This window comes from Poeciliopsis prolifica, unplaced genomic scaffold (genome assembly GCF_027474105.1).
Source record: "Poeciliopsis prolifica strain line A6 unplaced genomic scaffold, Auburn_PproV2 SCAFFOLD013, whole genome shotgun sequence".
In the NCBI taxonomy this organism is placed as follows: domain Eukaryota; kingdom Metazoa; phylum Chordata; class Actinopteri; order Cyprinodontiformes; family Poeciliidae; genus Poeciliopsis; species Poeciliopsis prolifica.
Window position 1 is genome coordinate 11795240 of NW_026562388.1, and position 20437 is coordinate 11815676.

Sequence of the window (20437 nt, forward strand, 5' to 3'; positions counted from 1 at the left end):
ATCACGTACTAATCCCACCCCCGAGTGTGATCGTGATTATGCTGCATTCACAAGCAGTTGGCAATTGAGAAAGAATGAAATTGAGTGAAAAATTAGGATAATGAATTTTTAAACCAACCAATCAACAAACAACAGTGTTTAATCCAGAATTTATGGGCAATGCAGTCCTTTCATTCACTCTGTAGCATGAAAACATCATTTTTTGAGTTTGAATATTCTGTTTCCGAGGAGTTTTCGAATGCAGCATTGTCCATTGGTGCGAAGTCATGAAAGTGTTTGTAAACAACTCAATCAGAAGGTAACTTACGTGCTGCTTTAATGTAATCATTCTAAGCTTATTAAATGCTTAACCTTTAGCATGTGTAATTGATTTGCGTGTATTGTGTATATATGTAGTTATGAATGTAATGTTAGTGTTGATATAAGCAGAAATGTTTGGTTTTATCTTAGCTAGCTTGCTAACTAGCCCAATGCTACAATCTTAGCTTGACGTTAGCAACCTGCCAGCTAAGAAGGCTTTGAATGCTGCAGTTTCAGCGTATCCACTATGCTAACTGGCTGCTTAACATAAGCTAGCTTAATGACTTGCCTTTGTCTAACCGGTAGTCAAAGCACATGTCCGGTCGGTCAATGACAGCTGTGTTTTTGTGGACAGAGCTAAGGCCCGACAGAGATTTTTATTTTTATTTCTGTGACGCTCACGGCTATTTCGCAAGCAGATATGAGTTTGAGAAAGGAGATTACTTATACTCACAACGTTAAAATACTTTGCGCATATTTAGAAATATCATTTCACTTTCGATCAGGAGCAACTTAGCAGACATTCGAAGAATAATCAGACAAAACTTTTGTTTTGTTTTTAAATTTGTGTCAAGTCACATGTTTTGGTTTCCAATTACAAATGGAGGGGGGTGTCTTCTGTGTACCCTTTCTGTAGGTGCAGCAAACTGGAGTCGGATCAATTCCCACATAGATCTCTGAGTGTCAACACATCCTCCAGCGTGTCCCAGATCTTGGGATGTGAAGGATGTTTGAGCTCACATTTGCTCAGTACCTTACAGTCAAAAGGATGACACAACTGTAACATCATTGATTCATTCACAGCTGTCTGAATAACCTCAACTTAGCAGCTCCACAGCCTCACAGTCACTTTTGTTACCACCACACTGTTCAACCAAAAAGTTAAGATGCCCTGGCCATTTTCAGAGTCCATCAAAAAGCGGGCCTGCAGGTACCTCCTTCATCGGTACCTGGGGAATTTTCTTCAGGAGAAACTAAGCTTGGATCAGCTCAGCCTTGATCTTTATCAAGGCACTGGGTCCCTTGCACAAGTACCATTGGATAAATGGGTATGTGGTGTGTTAATTGTATTTATTTTGTTGAATTATGGAACCCAAAATGTTGCGTTGTGTAATGAGTTCATACTGACTGTGAGATGTTACTTTGTTTACATTCAAAGTAGATGAGGTAAATCTGTTCAAACTTGCCATACCTCTTTTTACAAATGACTTAAAAGTAAATGACAGAATATTTGTATTATTTTTCACTAATCTACAATAAATATTGGTCATATGAAACAAACAGTTTTTATAAATGGGATTCAAAATATATATATATATTTTTTTATTACCAAAATGTTTAGTTTGTTGCTGGTGAGTAAATATGACGGTTTGTATCCTGAGGGCAAAATAACTTGAATGATGGTGTAATTATTTTACAGTAATGTAAAGAAAATAAGATGCACCAATGAGTCAGGTGGAGATCAAAATCAGATATTTCTTAAATAGCTTTGATTATTGGCTGCGCAGATAATGAAATATGTATGGTTTCATCAATACCAAAATGAGTCAAAACTATAAACGGACACTATTTTTGATCTATAAATGCATCAGTCAAAAGAATGTTCCTTGATACAGTTTTCTACAGTTAATAAAACTGCTAAAAATGAGAATAATCATATAATTTCTCAATTTTCAGTTGGAATCAATATTGATATCTATATTATATGCAGCAAATCTTCTCTTTAATGTGTTATAGTAATTAGAAAAAATTGTTATTAGCAAAGAAAACTGGAAATTAATCTTTGCCAGCTTCTCTTCTACTGGAACTAAAAATGCTTGCTGTCATGTTCTCTAGTCTCTCAATGAGCTCCTGGAGACGGCGGATGCTCCCTTCGAGGTAATCGCAGGGTTCATCCAGACAATATCTCTGACCGTTCCATGGGCAGCACTGCTACAGGAAAACTGTGCCCTGGAGGTCAAGGGTTTGGAGATGGTGCTAAGACCAAGACCAAGAGCAGGTAAGGAGATGCCAATTTGTGTCTACCTTTACCATATGCCTGAAATAGGAAGGAGCTTTTATTTCTGTGACGCTCACGGCTAACCAGCCCAATGCTAGCCCAGTGCTCACATGCCATATTTAAACATGTGAAAATATTGCTGTTCCTCCAGCTTCTGGCACTGAGCCCATGTACTGGTCCAGCTTCATGACAAGCAGCATGCAGCTCGCCAAGGAATGCCTGAGCCAAAAACTCACAGATGATATGGGAGAAAGTTTTCAGCCTTTTGAAGGATTGGAGAAGTTTGCAGAGACGATAGAAACAGGTATGTTATATCTCCATTCTTTATCAGCAAATTTAGTGAGAAATACAAAATGTTTTTTTTTTTTTCTATGTTGATGCAGTTTTGAGACGAGTCAAAGTGACGTTTTTGGATACCGTTCTCCGAGTCGAACACATTCCAGAAAATTCTAAAACTGGAATTGCACTTGAACTTCGAATCAGGAAGTAAGTAACTGGATTAATGACACACAATGATATTTCCTAAGTCTAATTAAGTATCCACACTCCTTGAAATTTTCTACAATACATCACGTTACAACCATAAACTTTTAATTTTATGAACTGGGTTTATTTTACATGACAGACCAACACTATGTAGTGTATCGTTAGAAGGAAAATCATACATGTGTTTAAAGTTTTGTATGAATAATAGTGTGAAAATGCAGTTGTATTCACCACCAAATGTCATTCTTTGTAAAAAGTATTTTACATGTAAATTTTTACCTATTGTTCTTTGCCAAAAAATTTCAACAACAATTTTCAAGTCACAGGTTCTGGATTGGATTTCTACTTGGAGATTGAGTCATTTTTACTTATGAACACTTTTAATATCTTCTTCCACCATTTTTCTGTGCTTAGCTGGGTTCAATAATCTCAATTAAGATTAATCTCAATTATGTTGGTTTATTGTATAAAATCCAATATAACACACCTTGGGGTTGTTACAACACAATTGTTCAAGGAAAATGAATAAATATAAAAATGAACATGAATATTTTGTACATTTGTGCAGGATCGTGTACTATGATGAAACAGGGGAAGAGAGTCCAAGTGTTAATGTGCATCAGCCAACCACATTTGCACATAAAAACATGCAGATGGAAGGAATCACTGTATTCTGGGACGAATTCTCAGTTGTGTCTCGCGATTGCAGATCCTCACCCACCCCTCCGGTTGGTGCCTACAGTATTTCAGCTCCCAGAAAGTTACAGTTCAGCACCATTTTTTTTGTTTGTTTTTGTTTTTAACACAAAATTCTCCTATTTTACAGGAAACTGAACCAAAGCTCTCCCCCAGCTGGAATCCCAAAATTATATGTGAGCCCCATCCACAGTTTACAGAGCCGCTGTCTTCCATAACCCCCTTTGAGACTGTGCAGGTTGGAAGCCTCAGTGGTAAAATTGAGCTGTCCCTCACTCTTAAAAACAACCTAGCTCTGCCTGGCGCAAAGGTAAACTAGCAAAAATCTGTATTCTAAATTAATTATTGATATTTCTTCTGCAATTTTTTAATTGGAGTAGAACTGATACTTCTGTTATTCTGGTGGTATTTCTTCTCAGTTGGATGTTGTTGGACACATTGATAAACTGCTTATCCTGCTCTCCCCACGCCAAGTTCATCTACTCTTGGATTTATTTGGAGCTTTTTCTGGAGGAGGTGAGAACGTAGATGATAAATGGCTGAAACAATCTTCACAAAAATGAGCTGTTTAAAAATATTTTCTGATCTTAACATTAAGGTGCACAAGAATGGAATAAGGACAGAAAAAACCGTCCTATGCAACAAGAGGATGAGTATCGTCTCCATTTGGAGCTGAACCGATGTCTGAAGAAAGACACCGCTGTTCCAGGAACAGACCCAGACCTTTTCGACAGCCAGACCACCAGAACTGTATCGAGTCGAGGTTGGAACAGAATGTCATCTCATTGATATTTTATAATTGCTCCATATGTGACAACATACAGCTCAACCAGTATGATCCACCTCATTTTGCATTTGATTCATTTCAAATGTCATATTTCATTTAGAAATGGAAACACCAGTGTGTATTTTGGATCCTAGAAGTGGTTTTGGTCACAAAACGCTCTCACCAATAATCGAAAACTTTTCATTAAGTTAGGTTGGACTTTTGAATATATATAGTCTGAAACAGATTGAAACAGCATTGTGTTTATTAAAACCTGTTTTGCTTCTTGCCATAGATGATGTGTTCTTCTCCATGGCTGACATGGACATGTCTCACAGCTTATCGTCCCTCCCTCCTCTCGGAGAACCGCCCACTGTTGACTTGGACTTGTCTCTCAACAGCAACTACTCTGCTTCACCTGGAGAGTCGCCATCTGGAAATGCAGCAGTGAGTCCCACATGCTAATCAAACTTTGATCTTCTTGTTTAGTGTTTTCGAACACATGGAACTTGGAACAGACCTAGACCTTTTCGACAGCCAGACCACCAGAACTGGCTGGTGGTCAATTGTTTATACCAAATCTCAAATTGGTATAATTTGAGATTTATTTAATGGTCAGGATGATCTTCAGAGTTCCTACATGGTCTATTTGTCTGAAATATTTCACAAGTCTGGATATAAATAGAAAACCAGTAGTGTGTGGGGGGAAAATAAGTATTTCCAGTCATTATTTCTGTTCCCATTGTCTAAAGGTTGTATCAATCCATCCAGTCCATTCATCTATTTTGCTGTCCATTTATCCATTTGTCTATGCATTCATCTGTTGGTCCATCCATCTATCCATCTATCCATCCATTGAAATTATCCTTATATTTGTTTTTATACTGAATAGCTTTGCTAATTACACGGTTATGGGTTTAACTTGAAAGACCAGCTCTAAGGCTGCTTCTCTTTAAATGCAATCTTCAAGGAGAAATTAAAATAAGTAATAAATCCCTAGTAATAACGCATTAGATTTATTTTCAAAAATTGTCATGAACTAAACACTGAATTTTCTTAAGGATTGCAGTATTTCATGGATTAAAATGTCTCGTTCTCAATTAGCAATATGTTAATCTTTAAATGTGCACTGCAAAATGTTGTTTGTCTAGTTGCCTTTTAAAACCCACCTTTAAAACTTTTATATAGGTTTTAAAAGTCAACCTATATAAATGACTGATTTGTTTTTTTAATTGTCAAGGATTACTTGGATTCTGAAATGAGTCACTGAAATCTACTTTAAGATTGGCGCATTGGGATGTTAATTTCAGCATGGATATCTGCCTGTGCTTTCAGGCTCTGTGGGATGATTACATGGATGTACCGCGACAACGAGAGAAACGGACGAGTGAATCATCTGCCCAGTCGCGGGATTCACAGCTCCCTCAGAAACTACTGAGACAAACCTGTGAGCATGCTTTAAATAATTAGACACAGCCATTTTTTTCCTTTGCTTTATCTGAAAAAGCAAGATAAGGATTAAACAATAAAAAATGTTTCCATTTTCAGCCCATTTGTCTAAAACACACGGGGATGAATCCAGACCAGAACTGGTGCTAAAGCTGTCACTGAGTGGCTTTGCAGTCTCTGTCCTCCACATTGACCCGCTGCCACCGCCACATGCCGCCCCCAGCCCAGTTGGACCCCTAGCTGGACATTTTTTCAGCACAGAAGGCCCGGGCCAGCTTTCTCCAGATGCTTTCCTTCGGTCTCGATCAATGTTTGATCAGGCTTGTCCCCATGATCATCTAAGGTAAACACTGTTAATTATAACCGTCTGAAGTGGCTTTTTTAATTAGATCAGGGGTGTCCAAACTTTTCTTTCACGTGGGCCAAATATGTTGGGATTTTTTTGCCTGCCATAATCAACATCAAACTAAGAACTAACTGTTTTAATTAAACAAAAAGTAACTAAATCATAGAAGCTAAATTATAGATTCAAAACTTCAAAAGGTTTTGTGGATATTTTCCATGTTGAATGAAAATCCTCCAATTTGCTTTTTTTGAGCTGGAATTAAAATAACGAAAAAATATTTTGTTTATACGCCGCAATAAAACAGGATTGAGGTCAGACTTGATTTGAAAACACTTGTTTTATCTAGCCACGTTTCAATACATCAGTTAAAAGCAGCTTTGGTGTACTTCAGAACATAAGTCAATGAGTAGATGTGGTTCTAGTTACCAGGACAACTATAGGAAACCAAAAATGATCATTTTGTGTTGCATCTAAGATCTTTGTAAGTAGATTTTAATTTAAAATTTGTGCTTTTTTTTCTTTATTTAATTCATTCTTGAATTGTGGTCAGGGTGGCCGCACACAATCAAATGGCAAATGGTTCCGGGTCCCCACTTTTAACAACCTTGTAAGAGATCAATGGTTGTGCACATAACATGGACCAATGTTTGCAGGTTTATTGGCCAGGGTTTGCAGATAAACTACGAGCACTGTCAGGGATCAAATCTGCGGACTTTCAGGACTGACATCTCCCTGAGCCAGATGGAGTTTGTCGAATGTCTATTTCCTTCTGAGCCTCCTGTTGGTGGAAACCACAGAGGAATCCAGTACACTGAGGTCAGTATGAAGCTTTTCTTTTCCTCTTGTTTGAACACTGCCTATGTAGGACAGACAAAGCTTCAGTTTGGAAGAGATTTTCATTTTTCTTTTCTGTCACACCTCAGCTCTTAACATTTGAGACCCCAGTCAGTGATGAAGCATCCCTTTCCACCTGCCTTCACTTGCTGTACAAACTGGCTGAGCGCAGAGGCCCTCAGGTGTTCACCTTTAATAAATTAATAAATTAAATTCTACTTTTATCATGTAGTACCTTTGCTGCATGGCCCACTAGCTGCTGTTTTGTTCAGGCAGGGCAGGTGCGTCTCAGCACAATACCAAGGAAAGCTGAGATCCGGGTGGAGTTGGGTCCTGTACACTCTGAGCTGGACATCAGCATCGTCGACCGTCTCAACTCTCTGCTGCAGCCTCAGAAATTGGCAACCACAGAGATGATGGCCTCCCACCTGTACACATCTTACAACAAACACATCAGTTTGGTAAGTTGTAGATGTTTATTGAATTAACTGGTTTACTGTTCATAAAAAAGTTACTATGAAATTGTTTTGTATTAAAAAATTTCATAGTAATGAAATTATATCAGTCTTCTTACATTTTCAGTACATACCTTCCCAGAGTTTCAGTGATACAATTCCCTTTTTTAGTTTGATATTTGTATTGTGATCAGGTTCGAAACATTAAACTTTCAAAAAGCAGGAAGGAAGAGATGGAGGGAGGATATGGGAAGTGAGTAAAGAAAGGAAAAGTAGGGAAAGAACTGTCCGAATGATGGACTAAATGGATGATGGGAGTAACAGAGAAAAGTAAAGGGAGGAAGAAAACAGGACACACAAAAGGAATGAAGTATGTGAAACTTCCAGAAACAGATGGATTGAGGGGAGGATTGCAATTTTAAAGATGGAATAGGATTAAAGAAAGGAATGCTACTATTGTATACATTTTTTGCATTATTATTATGTCTTTTCTGAAGCATGGATTTCTTGGATTGTTTTCAGCACAAAGCCTTTGCAGAGGTTTTTCTGGATGACACACACACTCCCTCCAACTGTCACATATCACTGACAGTGAATGCGCCGGTTCTTGGCCTCTCTGTGCGCTTCCCCATCCCTGACCTGCGTTCAGATCAGGAGAGAGGCCCATGGTTCAAGAAGTCCCTGCAGAAAGAAGTTCTGCTCATGGAGCTGGAAGACCTGGAGATGAAAACAGAGTTCATGGGCGGAAGCTCACCCAACCAAACCAAAATGGAGCTCACCTTCAAGGAACTTACTGGTTCGTCTTTTGTCAGAAAGAAAGAAAATGTGATTATGAAACGGCCATTGACTTTGTGTTGTTGTCATGGTGCAGGAAAGTTCCAGGAGGAGCCGGATCAACCCGCTGCCCGTTTTGTCAGGGTTTCCCACAATATGGAAGGAGACATGATGACATCTGAAAGTGTAAAGTTTGACTGGCCGAGGTACGTTCACACGAACCGGCGAGTCCATTAAACTCCCAATTTGTAATGACAGATAATTCCTCTGAGCAGGGTCGTCCTGAAGATGAATCCCACCACGGTCCATTCAATACTGGAGCGTGTGACGGCTGAAGATGATGAAGGGGCTGAGGATCATTCACTTGAAGAAGAGGAGGAGGAAGGGGCTGCTCATTCGTTGAAGGACGTGTGTGACTTTGGGAAATCAGAGCCGTCGCCCTTTTCTTCTCGCAAGGTCATGTATGAGACTGAGGAGGTGAGTCAGAAGTGAAGTGCAATAAATAATGATTCTTACATCATATCAAAATTCATGTTCCTTGAATCTTTCCCCAATTTGGTTTCTTTAGCAACACAGATTAGATGGTATTTTATGTGTAAAACCAACATGGCTGAGAGCAGAATTTTTTTCAACTTTGTATAATCTGATCCCTCTAATTACACGTTAGTTCAACACACTGTCTTCATAACCCACCTCTTTAATAAAAAGTCCTGTTTGCAGTTTTCACATGCCACAAATATGTGGACTAAGATGCTCCGTCATAATGACTTTGAACACAAGGCAGTCTTAGAATGTCAAAATGGCCCAGTCATAGTCCTTACCAAATTTATCTATTGATCTCTTTTGACTAATAGTTACCATTCAACATGTAGGGTTGCCATGTTTCTAAAGTTTATCTTTTGCTACAATGACTTTGGCTTGTCAAGTGTAATGTTTGCACTGTAAAATCTTTAGAATATGGCACACTTTTAAAATTATAACAGTTTTTTCCCATAGCATAGCAGGAAATTAGAACAGTACGCTAAGTGCTAGATTCTATTGTTCATGAACTATTTTATAATAATTGATGAGAGGGAAGAGGGTGAAGTTATAGGATTTTATTTTTTTAACATTTTTCCCCATCACCACTAGGGGTCATGTCAATCTCGAACAAGAATTAGGTAAAAGTTTTTCTCCTTTTGAGGAAAACATTAAATTTACTAAAGATTTTAGAAAAAACAAGCTGAGTAAAATGTAAAAAAAAATTTGGTGTTATTTATAGAACATCTGTAACTGACTTCCTTTCTGTCTCTCCAACAGAAATAGGAAGGCTTCTGTTTTTTCTGTTTGTAATCTGAGTCTTTGGTTGTTGATAACTAAAGGCCAAATCTGGATGTAGCTTTTTAATATATGTGAAAATGGTAAAGCTATATTTAAGATATTTCACTTTAGAAGCTGTATGTATGTTTTAATGTGCAAATATTATGTCAGAACAGAGTATCAAACAGGAAACAGCTGTCACAACTGGATGCATACTAAATGTCCCTCCATTACACATCACTTTTCTCCTTTAAAGAGACAAATATTTGTGCTTGACCCTAAACACCATTTTTGTTTAACATAAAGTAAAATCTACAAAAATTGACTTTTTTCCACTTTGTTGCATGTTCCAAAGATTTAATATTAATATTTGAGGGTCAGGTGTGCTTTATCCAGGTGCAGAAATTTGCATCCTGGAGCGAGGATACTCTGGTCAATATATCAACATGTTTGACTGATGAATTCTTACGCAAATGAGGAACATGTTTTGCAAATCTGATCTGTGGACAAAACAGGTGGTGACAAGATGAATATGTTTCCCTGTTTGCAGATGATCATTCCTGGTGATGTTGGTGAAATGACGGAGTTCCAGGAAAAAACCATGAACAACTCCCGCTTCATCCTGGAGCTGTGTTTCCCTAATGTGCAGCTGGTGCTGCCGGGCAAGACTTTCTATGAAAAACTACACAACAGGTTCATCATTTATTAAAAATAATCAAATCAACTTGACAGATGTTATTAACTGGTAGTTAAAACATGTTAACATCGTCTCCATTCTCTTACCTGCATGGGTTTTTCAACAGAGAACACAACTTTTGTCTCATCTGATCAAAGCACACATTTCCAGTTAGAAACACCTTGTGTTTACATGTTATTGTAGAATAGACAAGGCTTTTTTCTGCATCTTTTACAAACAACTTGTTGGCATGTGTCCACCTGTTGCTGCAGTTAAGATAAAAATAACTTCTGGAGATCTTTTAATTCCCTTAGCATCCTCTTCACTGTGTATTATTTCAGTCCTCAGTGGTTAAAATTAATAAGCCTTTGAGTCACATTATATTTAATCCCCTGAGGAACAGAAAGTCATAAATGACCAATTAGTAGTTTCTAGAAACAGATCAACTTGAAACAATAATAAATAAAAAAAACCTTCAATGTTTATTTAACAATTGATTATTGGGTGCCATCATTTTTGTTTTTGCCACTGAATTCATGTTTTCCGATTATGGGTTGATTTTTCATTATAAAATTGCACCACTGCAATAAAAAAAATCTGTCATAAAGCTTTTGCTCATCATGCATGCCATTAACTGTGGCCTGCACTCTGTGTTCTGTGCACAGTTTCATGAAATAAAACATGCATTCTCCATGTTCTAGGATAAGCAATGACCTTCTGCTGTGGGAGCCCACGGCCCCGTCTCCAGTGGAAACCATAGAAAGCATGCCGTATGGAGTTGGACTCTCTGTTGCCAGCCAGTTGATTAACACTTACTCCAAAGACAGTTTCAGCCAGTTTCGCTCTACTGGCCCTGAGGGTGAGATTAAATTACCCGTCTCATATTCAGAGTTCTTGTAGGTACTTGACATCCTTCGAAATGCTTGAATTTTATTTAGGTGTTATTAAGGTTTAGAAATTTCTTGATTTCTGTACAAAGTCCTTTAGAGTTATTGATATTCAAACTGCAGTTTTGTAATAAAGTGTAATCTACATTTTTAATTAAAAGCCTAAATTTGGAAAATGTTACAGTTGAAACCAGATATCTTCATGCACGTTGGATAAAGGCAAACACATTTTTTTTCACTGTCTGAAGTTAAATTATACTTCAGACTCTTTTTTCAGTTAATTTCCTTTGCTTTTTATATGATTTTTCAATATCTGAGTTTCTCATGATTTATAGAATCATGTTCAAATCATATCTCCTTGTTTTCAGAGGAGACCAGTGGTTCAGAGGAGGAGACTATGCATTACTACTCTCCTGCCTCAGATCTGGGCTTCAGATCTCGAAAGAAGAAAAAGCCCAAAGCGCACAGCAAAACCTCCCAGAGCCTCTTTTCCATCATTCTCTCTGTTAATCATGGGTTAGTGGCGCTTCAGACAAACTCTAAGGTAAAATCTGCTGGATATTCTCTTAAAATCAACCAGCTCTAAAAACCTTTTATATGTGCTTCATTAGTTTGTTTTATTTTTTTCCAGGAAGAAGATAAATCGTTACTAAAAAACAAACATGGGGAGTTCTGGATTGAGGTGAAGAATGCTGTTTTGTTCAGCGTCACTCAGTATGAAGGCTTCAAGGACCAGCACTACATTTGTTTTCACACCAGCAACGTTTGCATGTACCAGCAAGGTACTACTTTAAATCATTCCTCCTTATTACTAAGTTTATTGAATATTACTGTAAATATGTCATATTTATTAATCCACCCAGGACTCCTAGATGGAGGCATCAATGTCTTAGACATCAAGTTGCCATGCAGGACACATCCCCACTGGCTGGAGCCGACTATCTACCAATCAGAGACTTTTTCAGAAAGGTCCTCGACCCCCTCAGAGGGTATCGGTCTGGAGGCCCGCAGCATGGTGTCGGTCGCTGTCAAAATCTCATCACAGAGCGCAGAACGCAACCTCAAGGTCAGACATTCAGATTGACACTCCTGAAACCTCTGCCAGTATGAACTATATCATACACTAAGGTTGTTAACCTTATTGTTAATCTGCATGCTCCCACTTACCTTAACTTGCTGATGTGAATTTTCCCACTGTGGGACAGTAAAAAATATTTCTGCCCTATTCTAAAAGCACTTAAATCATAAACCAGAACTGAAAACATGCTTTTAATGTGAAGTAATACAAGCGAATGCAATTTACTAAGAACAGAAAGTGTCTAATTTAAATCAAAAATTGTCTTTAAAAAGCTTCTTAACTTGTGGAATACTTAAGCGAAATATTCTCACTTCAGTGGCATTGTTTGTTGTCCATGCAGGAGTTTCTGGTTGCTGTTGGAGTGAGAGGAGCCACACTGCAGCACAGAGTGGTGCCACCTAATCTGGGCTGGTATGATCAGGTAAAACTAAACAACAACAACAAAAAAATCACACGCCATGTTTACAAACCTCTTAAGACAGGTAGACATTAAATGAAATAACATGTTTTTCTGACATAGATTGTTGACTTCCTGAATGTTTCGGCTGAGCCTGTGTTGGGTTACGCCCCTCCCATGTCTGTCACCACTCTACATTTACACCTTTGGAGTTGCTCATTAGATTACAGGTAAAGCAGATTTCACACTGACTCATAATGAACATGTTTTTATTAGTAAAGTATATTAACTGAACAATCTTCATCTTGTCAGACCTCTCTACCTGCCACTCAGATCTTTGGTGTTTGTAGAAACATTTAGCATCTCCAGCAGCGTCTCCTTAGATAATTCATCTTCAACCTTAAGGTTTGGATGCTTTCTTAGTTATTTGAGAAATATTTATTTAAATCAGTTTAAAAAAAACAAGCTTTTAAGATATTTTTCTTGCAGGATAATTTTGGATGAAGCTGCTCTGTTCCTCTCGGACAAGAATAATATGGTTTCTGTCAATCTTGCCCGGGGTAAGTTGACTTGTTTTTGTCAACATTTAGGACTCCTTCCTATGGAAATTTATGGAGTTGGATTTAGTTTGGCATGGCAAAATTTGGAAAAATAAAATTAGAGTACAAGATATTATTCCATCAGCTTGTCCTTTCTCCCTAAAGCCGTCTGCCCGAACATGCAGCAATCTCCTTGGATATTATTTGTCCGTCATATATTTCTTTATTCATCATTAATTGCTGTTTTCATCCATCACTGGTTTTGTAGCTAAAGTCTGACCTCAGTAGATATATTTTCAGTAATGTCTTAGTAAAGAATACATTCTTGTATAAAAATCTTGTGTTTAAACGTTTCTTGATAACTGTTCTGATCATTGTTTCATTTATATAACAGACTATGTTCAGGTTGTAGACATGGGGACACTGGAGCTGAGGATTACAGCTGTCAAACCTGGAGCAGATGGAAAATTGGTAAGTTTATCCACTTTAAATAGGATTTTTACTGAAAGGAGAAAGTCTGATCTTTGTTTTGTTTTTGTTTGTGGGGTGATAGTCAGAGCCCAGATTTGAGCTGCGCTGCTCCAGTGACGTGATCCACATCAGAACGTGTTCGGACTCCTGCGCTGCCCTGATGAACCTCATCCAGTATGTGGCCAGCTATGGAGACCTGATACCCCCGGAGGAACCAGAGACCAAGCGCAACAACACCACACAAAAAAACAAGGTGACGTTCAACTACTGAGCTGCTGCTATACAAAGCAAAGTGTTTAAAACAAATATCAGTCTTAAATGAATGATTTTTTTTGTTTGTTTTTTTGACAGGCGGAGGTTCCCAGCAGACTGACATCTCAGATCCCGCTGCTTGCTGAGAATGAGCTGCAGATCCTCCAGGACCTGATGAGTGAAGCTATGGAGGAGACAGATGGGCAGCAAGTGCCATGCGTGCAACAAAATGGTTCAGATTTTTCTCAGTTAAAGAAAATTTATTGAGAATGTAGTGGTTTACTGTTAAAATAATACAACCAAACACTAATAACACTTAATGTGGTTTGATTGGAACCGGAAATGCTAGTTAAGGCTTTAAATTGTAAGAAAATGGTAATAATGTTCATGTTCTCAGATTTTATGTGATAAACCAAGAGAAAATAATATTTCTGCAGTGGAGGCAGAATGACACCTTGTTAAATGACACAATTGTGTTGTCTGTGTAAGAAGTTAAGGATTTTGTTGTTTTAATGTGACAAGATGTAGAAAAGTACTAAAATAGTATTTCTCTCCAAAAAAGGTCAAGACACCTATTTTGATAGATTTTCTGTATAAAAATGCGCAGAAACAACAACCTGAGGACCTTTTATTCCAGTTTGATTAGCATGATGGATCCACTGTTTGCTTACATTTTTTATCTTTATATAGGTTCCTATGAGGAAAAGACTCATGACCACGACCCACCCAGCTCGGACCTGTTCCTGTTCCCTGATGAGAGTGGGAATTTAAGCCAAGATACAAGTCCCACATACCCCATTCTTCCCTCTCCGCTCATTACGCCTGCGCCCAACCTGGCCCAAGAGACGGATGACTTTTGCATTTTGGAAACTCCTGATTCCAGAGGAGAGGTTAAGAATTACTGACTTAAATGTTTGCTTTTTTTGTATGTGAAAGGTGTGTTACTTCACTTTTAGGGTGTTTGTGTAACAGGATCAAGACCAGGAGCCTGTGGTAAAGCAGCTCACCTTGGATCCAGTTGAAATCAAAGACAATTACTTCAGTCAGCCTTTGGAAGGGAATGATTCCAGTCGTGGAGCCATGAATTTTCCCATCCCAGAGGTCCGCTACCTCATTAGGGAGATTTCTGTCGTTTGGCATCTTTACGGAGGAAAAGACTTTGGGAGTTCAGCATGCGTTGCTTCCCCTGCTCGAAGCCGGGGGTGAGCCATTCTTGTTGGTTTCTCTCAAAATTTGTACAAAGGGTAGGAAGCATGCTCTCTAAGATTTTTGTTCCTCCCTGTGTGTTGTAGGTCTACTCCTCATAGCTCCCCATCTCAAACTCCAGTCAGACAAGTGAAGAGTTTGGGCCGTATTGGAGGAGGAAGAGGAAGAAACCCTGATGTCCTGATGGAGATACAACTCAGCAAGGTTGTTTATTATTATTATTATTTTATTATTACTGAGCAAGTGTTTATTATAGAGTATTTGTGGTTGACTTTCGACCTGTGAATACAGATGTTAAGTGATTTGATTCTAGTAAAAACAGCATATGTTTTTCTATTTTAAAAATGGGAACTTTTATCACAAAAATACTTGTGGGAAAACAAAACATTAAATTTTTAAAAACAGGGACTTGATTTGTAGGTATGTTCTGCATCATTCTAGCGTTGATTCATTTATTATATCTATAATGGAACTTTAACCAACCTGCGTGATTCATAATTATTTGTAGTGACTGGAGGCAATCTCCCATTGTGTGTGAGAGCAGTCGATATTACACTGCTCTGCAGTTAAACATTTCCAACCAAAGACAAAATAATCAGAGTTGACGTGTTTAACTTTCCGATGTTGATCACTAGCCAATCTTTCTGTGCATCCCACGTTCATTAGAATCATGTTGCTCTTTCTAAATGTTATGGTGATTCCTTCAGTATTTAACTTCTCCATGCTGAAATCAGGTGAGATTTCAGCATGAGGTGTACCCACAGACCCCTGTAGCATCTCGTCCAGCGATGGACCAGCCAGTGTCCCGCCAGGTGTTTGCTGTGCAGGACTTGGAGATTCGGGACAGACTCGCTACCTCACAGATGAACAAGTTCCTGTACTTGTACTCTAGCAAGGAAATGCCTCGAAAAGCCCATTCAAACATGGTGAGACTGGCGACACACTATGACCTTAGTTAGGTTTGTGAATTCCTGGAACTTCATGAGTACTTGTTGTTCTTAGTTGACAGTTAAGGCTTTGCATACGTGTCCCGAGTCAGGCCAAGCACCTCCTGAGTGCTCCTTGCGTGTTTCTCTAATGCCTCTTCGCCTCAATATTGATCAGGTATAACAATCAGATGTAGATGTTTGCAATGTTAAAAATGTTGAGCCTACTCGATAACCTATTATTTTTGGTTTTCTTAAAGGACGCGCTGTTCTTCTTGAAGGATTTCTTTAGTAGTCTTGCAAATGAAGTGGAGTTTTTCTCCCCTCCTGCTCAAGAAAGTAAGCCCAATAATCAACTGGCACTTTTACAGTTGTGCATTTTAATACAGTTCCACTCCTCATGACTATTCCTGACTTTTTCTTTCCTCAGCTGTTTGTGTTACAACAAAGAAAGTCGCTGCCCCCGAAATCTCCTGCAGCTTCTCCAAACAAACTGCTGGCAGTCAGGATCCAGCCCCGATTATTTCAGTTCCTGCTCAGAGGCAAATCGGCATCAATACTTTCTCAACGTCGGGTAGGGAGGAAGCAAATGATGGCGAAGCTTCTTCCTCTCCCTTTTCAGACCAACCGATCTTCTTCAGGTCAGTGGAAACTAAAAACACTTTAAGCCAAAAATAATTGCAAAACAGAATGTTTGTATTTAATCCTGTGTTCTCTTTTCAGAGAATTTCGGTTCACTTGTGAGGTTCCAATTCGACTGGATTACCATGGGAAACATGTGTCGATGGATCAGGTATGTGATCTGACACAAAAGTGCATGAATGATTTTTTTTTAAATCTTAAAATAATTTTTATTAATAATTGGGTTGATATCTTGTTTCAGGGAACATTTGCAGGAATCGTCTTTGGGCTGACACAGCTAAATTGTTCAGAACTAAAACTGCGGCAACTCTGCTATAGACAAGGGTGTGTTACCTGAATGTCTTATGAGACAGTGATCCATTGCTGCATGTGCTGCCTTTGTGACCATGGCCTATTTTTCAGACTAAACTCACACTTCTTTGTGTTTCAGATTACTTGGCGTGGACAAGCTGTTTTCCTATGCAATAAATGAGTGGCTAAATGACATAAAGACCAATCAGCTTCAAGGAATATTAAGTGGTGTGGCACCTATTCACACTCTTGTGAAACTGGGTGAGCAATGACTTCTGGATCCAGCTCATTTACATGTGTTCCTCATACAACTACACTGTCATCCTGGCATCTAATGCTTTTTTGTTTTTTTGCATGTTACCTCTGAGGCTGGGATAACTTGGGGATTTCTGTTCATGTGAAGTGAACTTTTTGTTCTGTTCAGTTCACGGCCTGAGGGACCTAGTGTGGCTCCCGATTGAGCAGTACAGAAAGGATGGCCGGATAGTCCGGGGATTTCAGCGTGGCACGGCCTCCTTCGGGACCTCCACAGCCATGGCTGCTTTGGAGCTCACAAACAGGATGGTGCGGACCATCCAGGTAAATTAGTTCTGAATACTTTCACTCTCGTACTGAAAACTAATGTGAAAACTATAAAGCATTTACAGTCAGCAGACTTGTTCTGATCTTTGAAAAGAATTCCCTTATTTTTATAAGCAACATTCAGATTTCAAACACATCATATTGAGTTATTAAATGCTTCAGCAATATAGCATCGTCAAACTTTAGATGTCATTATGGTTTTGAGCAAAAACTGCATTTTTTGCATATATAGGTGATGACATCATCCACTTTAGTGTTCAGCTGAGCAAATAATTCCTCCTCCCACACGTTTACGTAAACATCGCAAAACTGTACAATAAGATGTTGAAAAAGTTGTCTTCTTTTGCATGCAGCGACTTTTGTAGAACAGTGTTTTAATGTATTTGAACTACATGATTCAGAAACAGAAACATGCAATCCACTTGACCAAATATCAGATCGGGTTTTCCAAGAAGTTCCATCAAAACGAACACACCTGCTGCTGTAGCCATGATTACTTTAAAGAGCAAGGGGCAAAAGGGACACCTGGTCTATGTGTTCTTAATTTGAGCTAACTTAAGCGACATAAAGAGATATACTTTAGGTCATTTACACAAATGCAATGAATAGAGAAATACACGTATAAACATTTGACCAGCATTTCCACAGACTTTCACACAGAAAACCACAATCAGAGATTAGATGTTGTTTTGAAGAGGGACATTGAGAATTAAAGAAAATTCTGAATAGCACAAATGCATGGAGTTACAGCTGATGATGATGTCAAATTACACAATCTAACACAAGCCTTGTTTTTGTTCTGTTTTTTTAGGGGGTTTGTCGAGCAATTTAATTAGATTTCAACTTAATTTCAGCAGTGCATTACATTTTTTTGGTTTCTGTTTTTCTGCAGCTATCTCTAATGCTAATTTGAGACTTCAGCTCTTTAACTACTTAAGCCAGATCAGTTTCAGCATCTGCTGTAGTTTTTTGTTTCAGCTTCTGCTCAGTGCTAATACAGAACTATTCTTTCCAATATTTATACTCTTCTGATATTTGCAATGTGATCTAGACTTCAACAAATGTTTCTGCTTCAGCTCAACTTCAAAAACAGACCGCTTACCAGTAAACTTCACAGCATTTGCATCTCATTTTCTTGAAGGAAAAACACATTTATTTTATTTTAATTTGTTCAAATTTGGTTTCTTTAGGCAGCAGCTGAGACAGCTTATGACATGGTTTCTCCAGTACCTGACGAGAGAGACACAAAGAGGGTAAAACGGTACTCCCATTATGGCCTTGCTCATCAGCCTGTGGACTTGAGAGAAGGTGTAGCCAAAGCTTACACTGTGGTGAAAGAAGTAAGCAATAGCTTATCTTATCATTCCTCTTGAATATATACTGCTAAAATCAAAGGCGTTTTCATACACTTAAAAGAAGCACAAGTTTCAATTTGTTGTGAACTTTTTCTAGTTCACACAGTATAAAAAAAATAACATTTAAGCAAATTTTTATGGAATGTATGTATATTTTTGGGCCTGTATGTATAATTCTTACTATGTGTGGATTAAAGTCGGCAAATAGTATATTTAATTTAATTGTGATAAAGGGTAGGATTAAATAAGTGTTCCTACTCCTTTTCAAACAGATATCTAGCTAATTATTTTGTTCCTGATTATGTGTGTATGTTTTCTCTTGTCCTGCTTGATGTTTTCAAAAAATAGTTTTAAATAAGTGAATAAATATAAACAAAGAGAATTCACTATAAATTACATCTTTCCATTCCACCCTGAAAGAACAGCATCAATAAGGTGATATTCATGTTGGGTAATGACCGCATGTGAACTTCTGAGGAGAACTGTATGCTGTCTCCTCCCACAGGGCATCACAGACACCGCGCTGACTCTTTATGACACGGCGACACGGGAGCATGAGCAGCGTGGGATGACGGGAGCGGTCGGCGGAGTCCTCCGCCAGCTGCCACCAGCTGTAGTCAGGCCACTCATCATGGCCACTGAAGCCACGTCTAACGTCTTGGGTGGGATGAGGAACCAGATTCACCCCGATGCGCGTCAGGAGGAGTCACAGAAATGGAGGCATGAGGAGGAGTGATTCTTACTGCTATGAAACCATGACTGTAAAGGGAGGAACGTTTGTTTGTGTTTGAGGAAAGGCTAGCAGTAACTTCTGGTGTAAATAAAAACAGTCTCATCCTGTGGCAGTGTGACCTGATGCCATCCGGCTAACGGTTCCCTCACAGTGCCTTCATGGTCATCAGTAAATGGATTACATAAATTATAAATGTGCAAGCCACATATCATTCTGATCTGACGTAAATTGTCAGATTAGAAAGCAGAATTGTGACAGGTCATCTCATTAGCTTCCTTTTCAAGCAGCTCTGTTTACAGATAGTGTTCTTATCCTACCACTACAAAAACTAGAGTATGAGGTTTAATTTATTACATGTTATATGTTATTTACTGTAAATATTCCAACTTTGTAATCCATGCAAATTTAAGACAAGAACTGAAATCGAATGTGTCAAAAGTGTGTAAAGTTATTTAATAAGCACTTTTAAGTGACTTTAAGGATTACATGTCCAAGTAAATGAACAGGAAGGTAATCCAAACACATTGTACAGCTGCAACTGGTTTATTTTGACCTGTAAGGTTTTGCTATTTTCACAAAAGCTGCTATTCAAAAAGTCACTTTTAAGTATTTTGTTTTCCTTTAGTTACAGCTTTTTACAAAAATGATTTATCTACATCTCTCATGTCTTATCGACCGCTTTTATTTAAATGAATGAATATGGATGTTGTGATAATTTGTGTCACACATGTAAGATTTGCATATTTTGTTGTTAATGTGGGAAGAATATTTTTTTCTTGGGCATAAGTGTAATGTAATAATTGTATTAAATAGGTAAATGCGAAATAAACTCTTCAGATCATGTGCATCATTTTTTATGTCACTACAGAGACCATAACTGTTAGACTGGATTATGATTTTTAAAACATAAACGCCATATCTTCGGCACGCCTTTACGTCACAGGCTTGCAAATGATTTTTAAAAATCTAAGTATTTACGGTATAATGCTTACCTTCGT

At 38.3% G+C, this 20437-nt stretch overlaps 1 protein-coding gene across 1 annotated transcript; it reads left to right on the plus strand.

The window, feature by feature from the left end:
- Positions 1-86: 86 nt before the first annotated feature.
- On the plus strand, positions 87-20282 carry atg2b (autophagy related 2B). The gene is made up of 43 exons (XM_055038474.1): positions 87-298; positions 938-1349; positions 2137-2299; positions 2451-2603; positions 2683-2785; positions 3354-3513; positions 3612-3791; positions 3901-3997; positions 4080-4244; positions 4543-4694; positions 5583-5694; positions 5796-6039; positions 6696-6858; positions 6966-7058; positions 7149-7337; positions 7854-8127; positions 8203-8311; positions 8381-8582; positions 9955-10097; positions 10782-10939; positions 11336-11511; positions 11599-11749; positions 11831-12033; positions 12386-12466; positions 12566-12672; positions 12755-12847; positions 12932-13002; positions 13376-13452; positions 13535-13705; positions 13804-13936; positions 14395-14594; positions 14677-14906; positions 14997-15114; positions 15645-15836; positions 15913-16014; positions 16097-16175; positions 16267-16477; positions 16560-16629; positions 16720-16802; positions 16909-17030; positions 17194-17348; positions 18542-18691; positions 19212-20282. Exons 2-43 carry the CDS (start codon positions 1188-1190, stop codon positions 19440-19442), a joined length of 6228 nt encoding a protein of 2075 aa, XP_054894449.1. The 5' UTR covers positions 87-298; positions 938-1187; the 3' UTR covers positions 19443-20282.
- Positions 20283-20437: the final 155 nt, after the last annotated feature.

Bases quoted from the DNA above. Each gene is read 5' to 3' on its own strand.
- atg2b (XM_055038474.1), top strand. From the start codon at position 1,188: ATGCCCTGGCCATTTTCAGAGTCCATCAAAAAGCGGGCCTGCAGGTAC. The intron at 5,695-5,795 runs GTGAGCATGCTT...TTCCATTTTCAG, and splicing joins GAAACTACTGAGACAAACCT to CCCATTTGTCTAAAACACAC. The intron at 12,034-12,385 runs GTCAGACATTCA...TTGTCCATGCAG, and splicing joins GCGCAGAACGCAACCTCAAG to GAGTTTCTGGTTGCTGTTGG.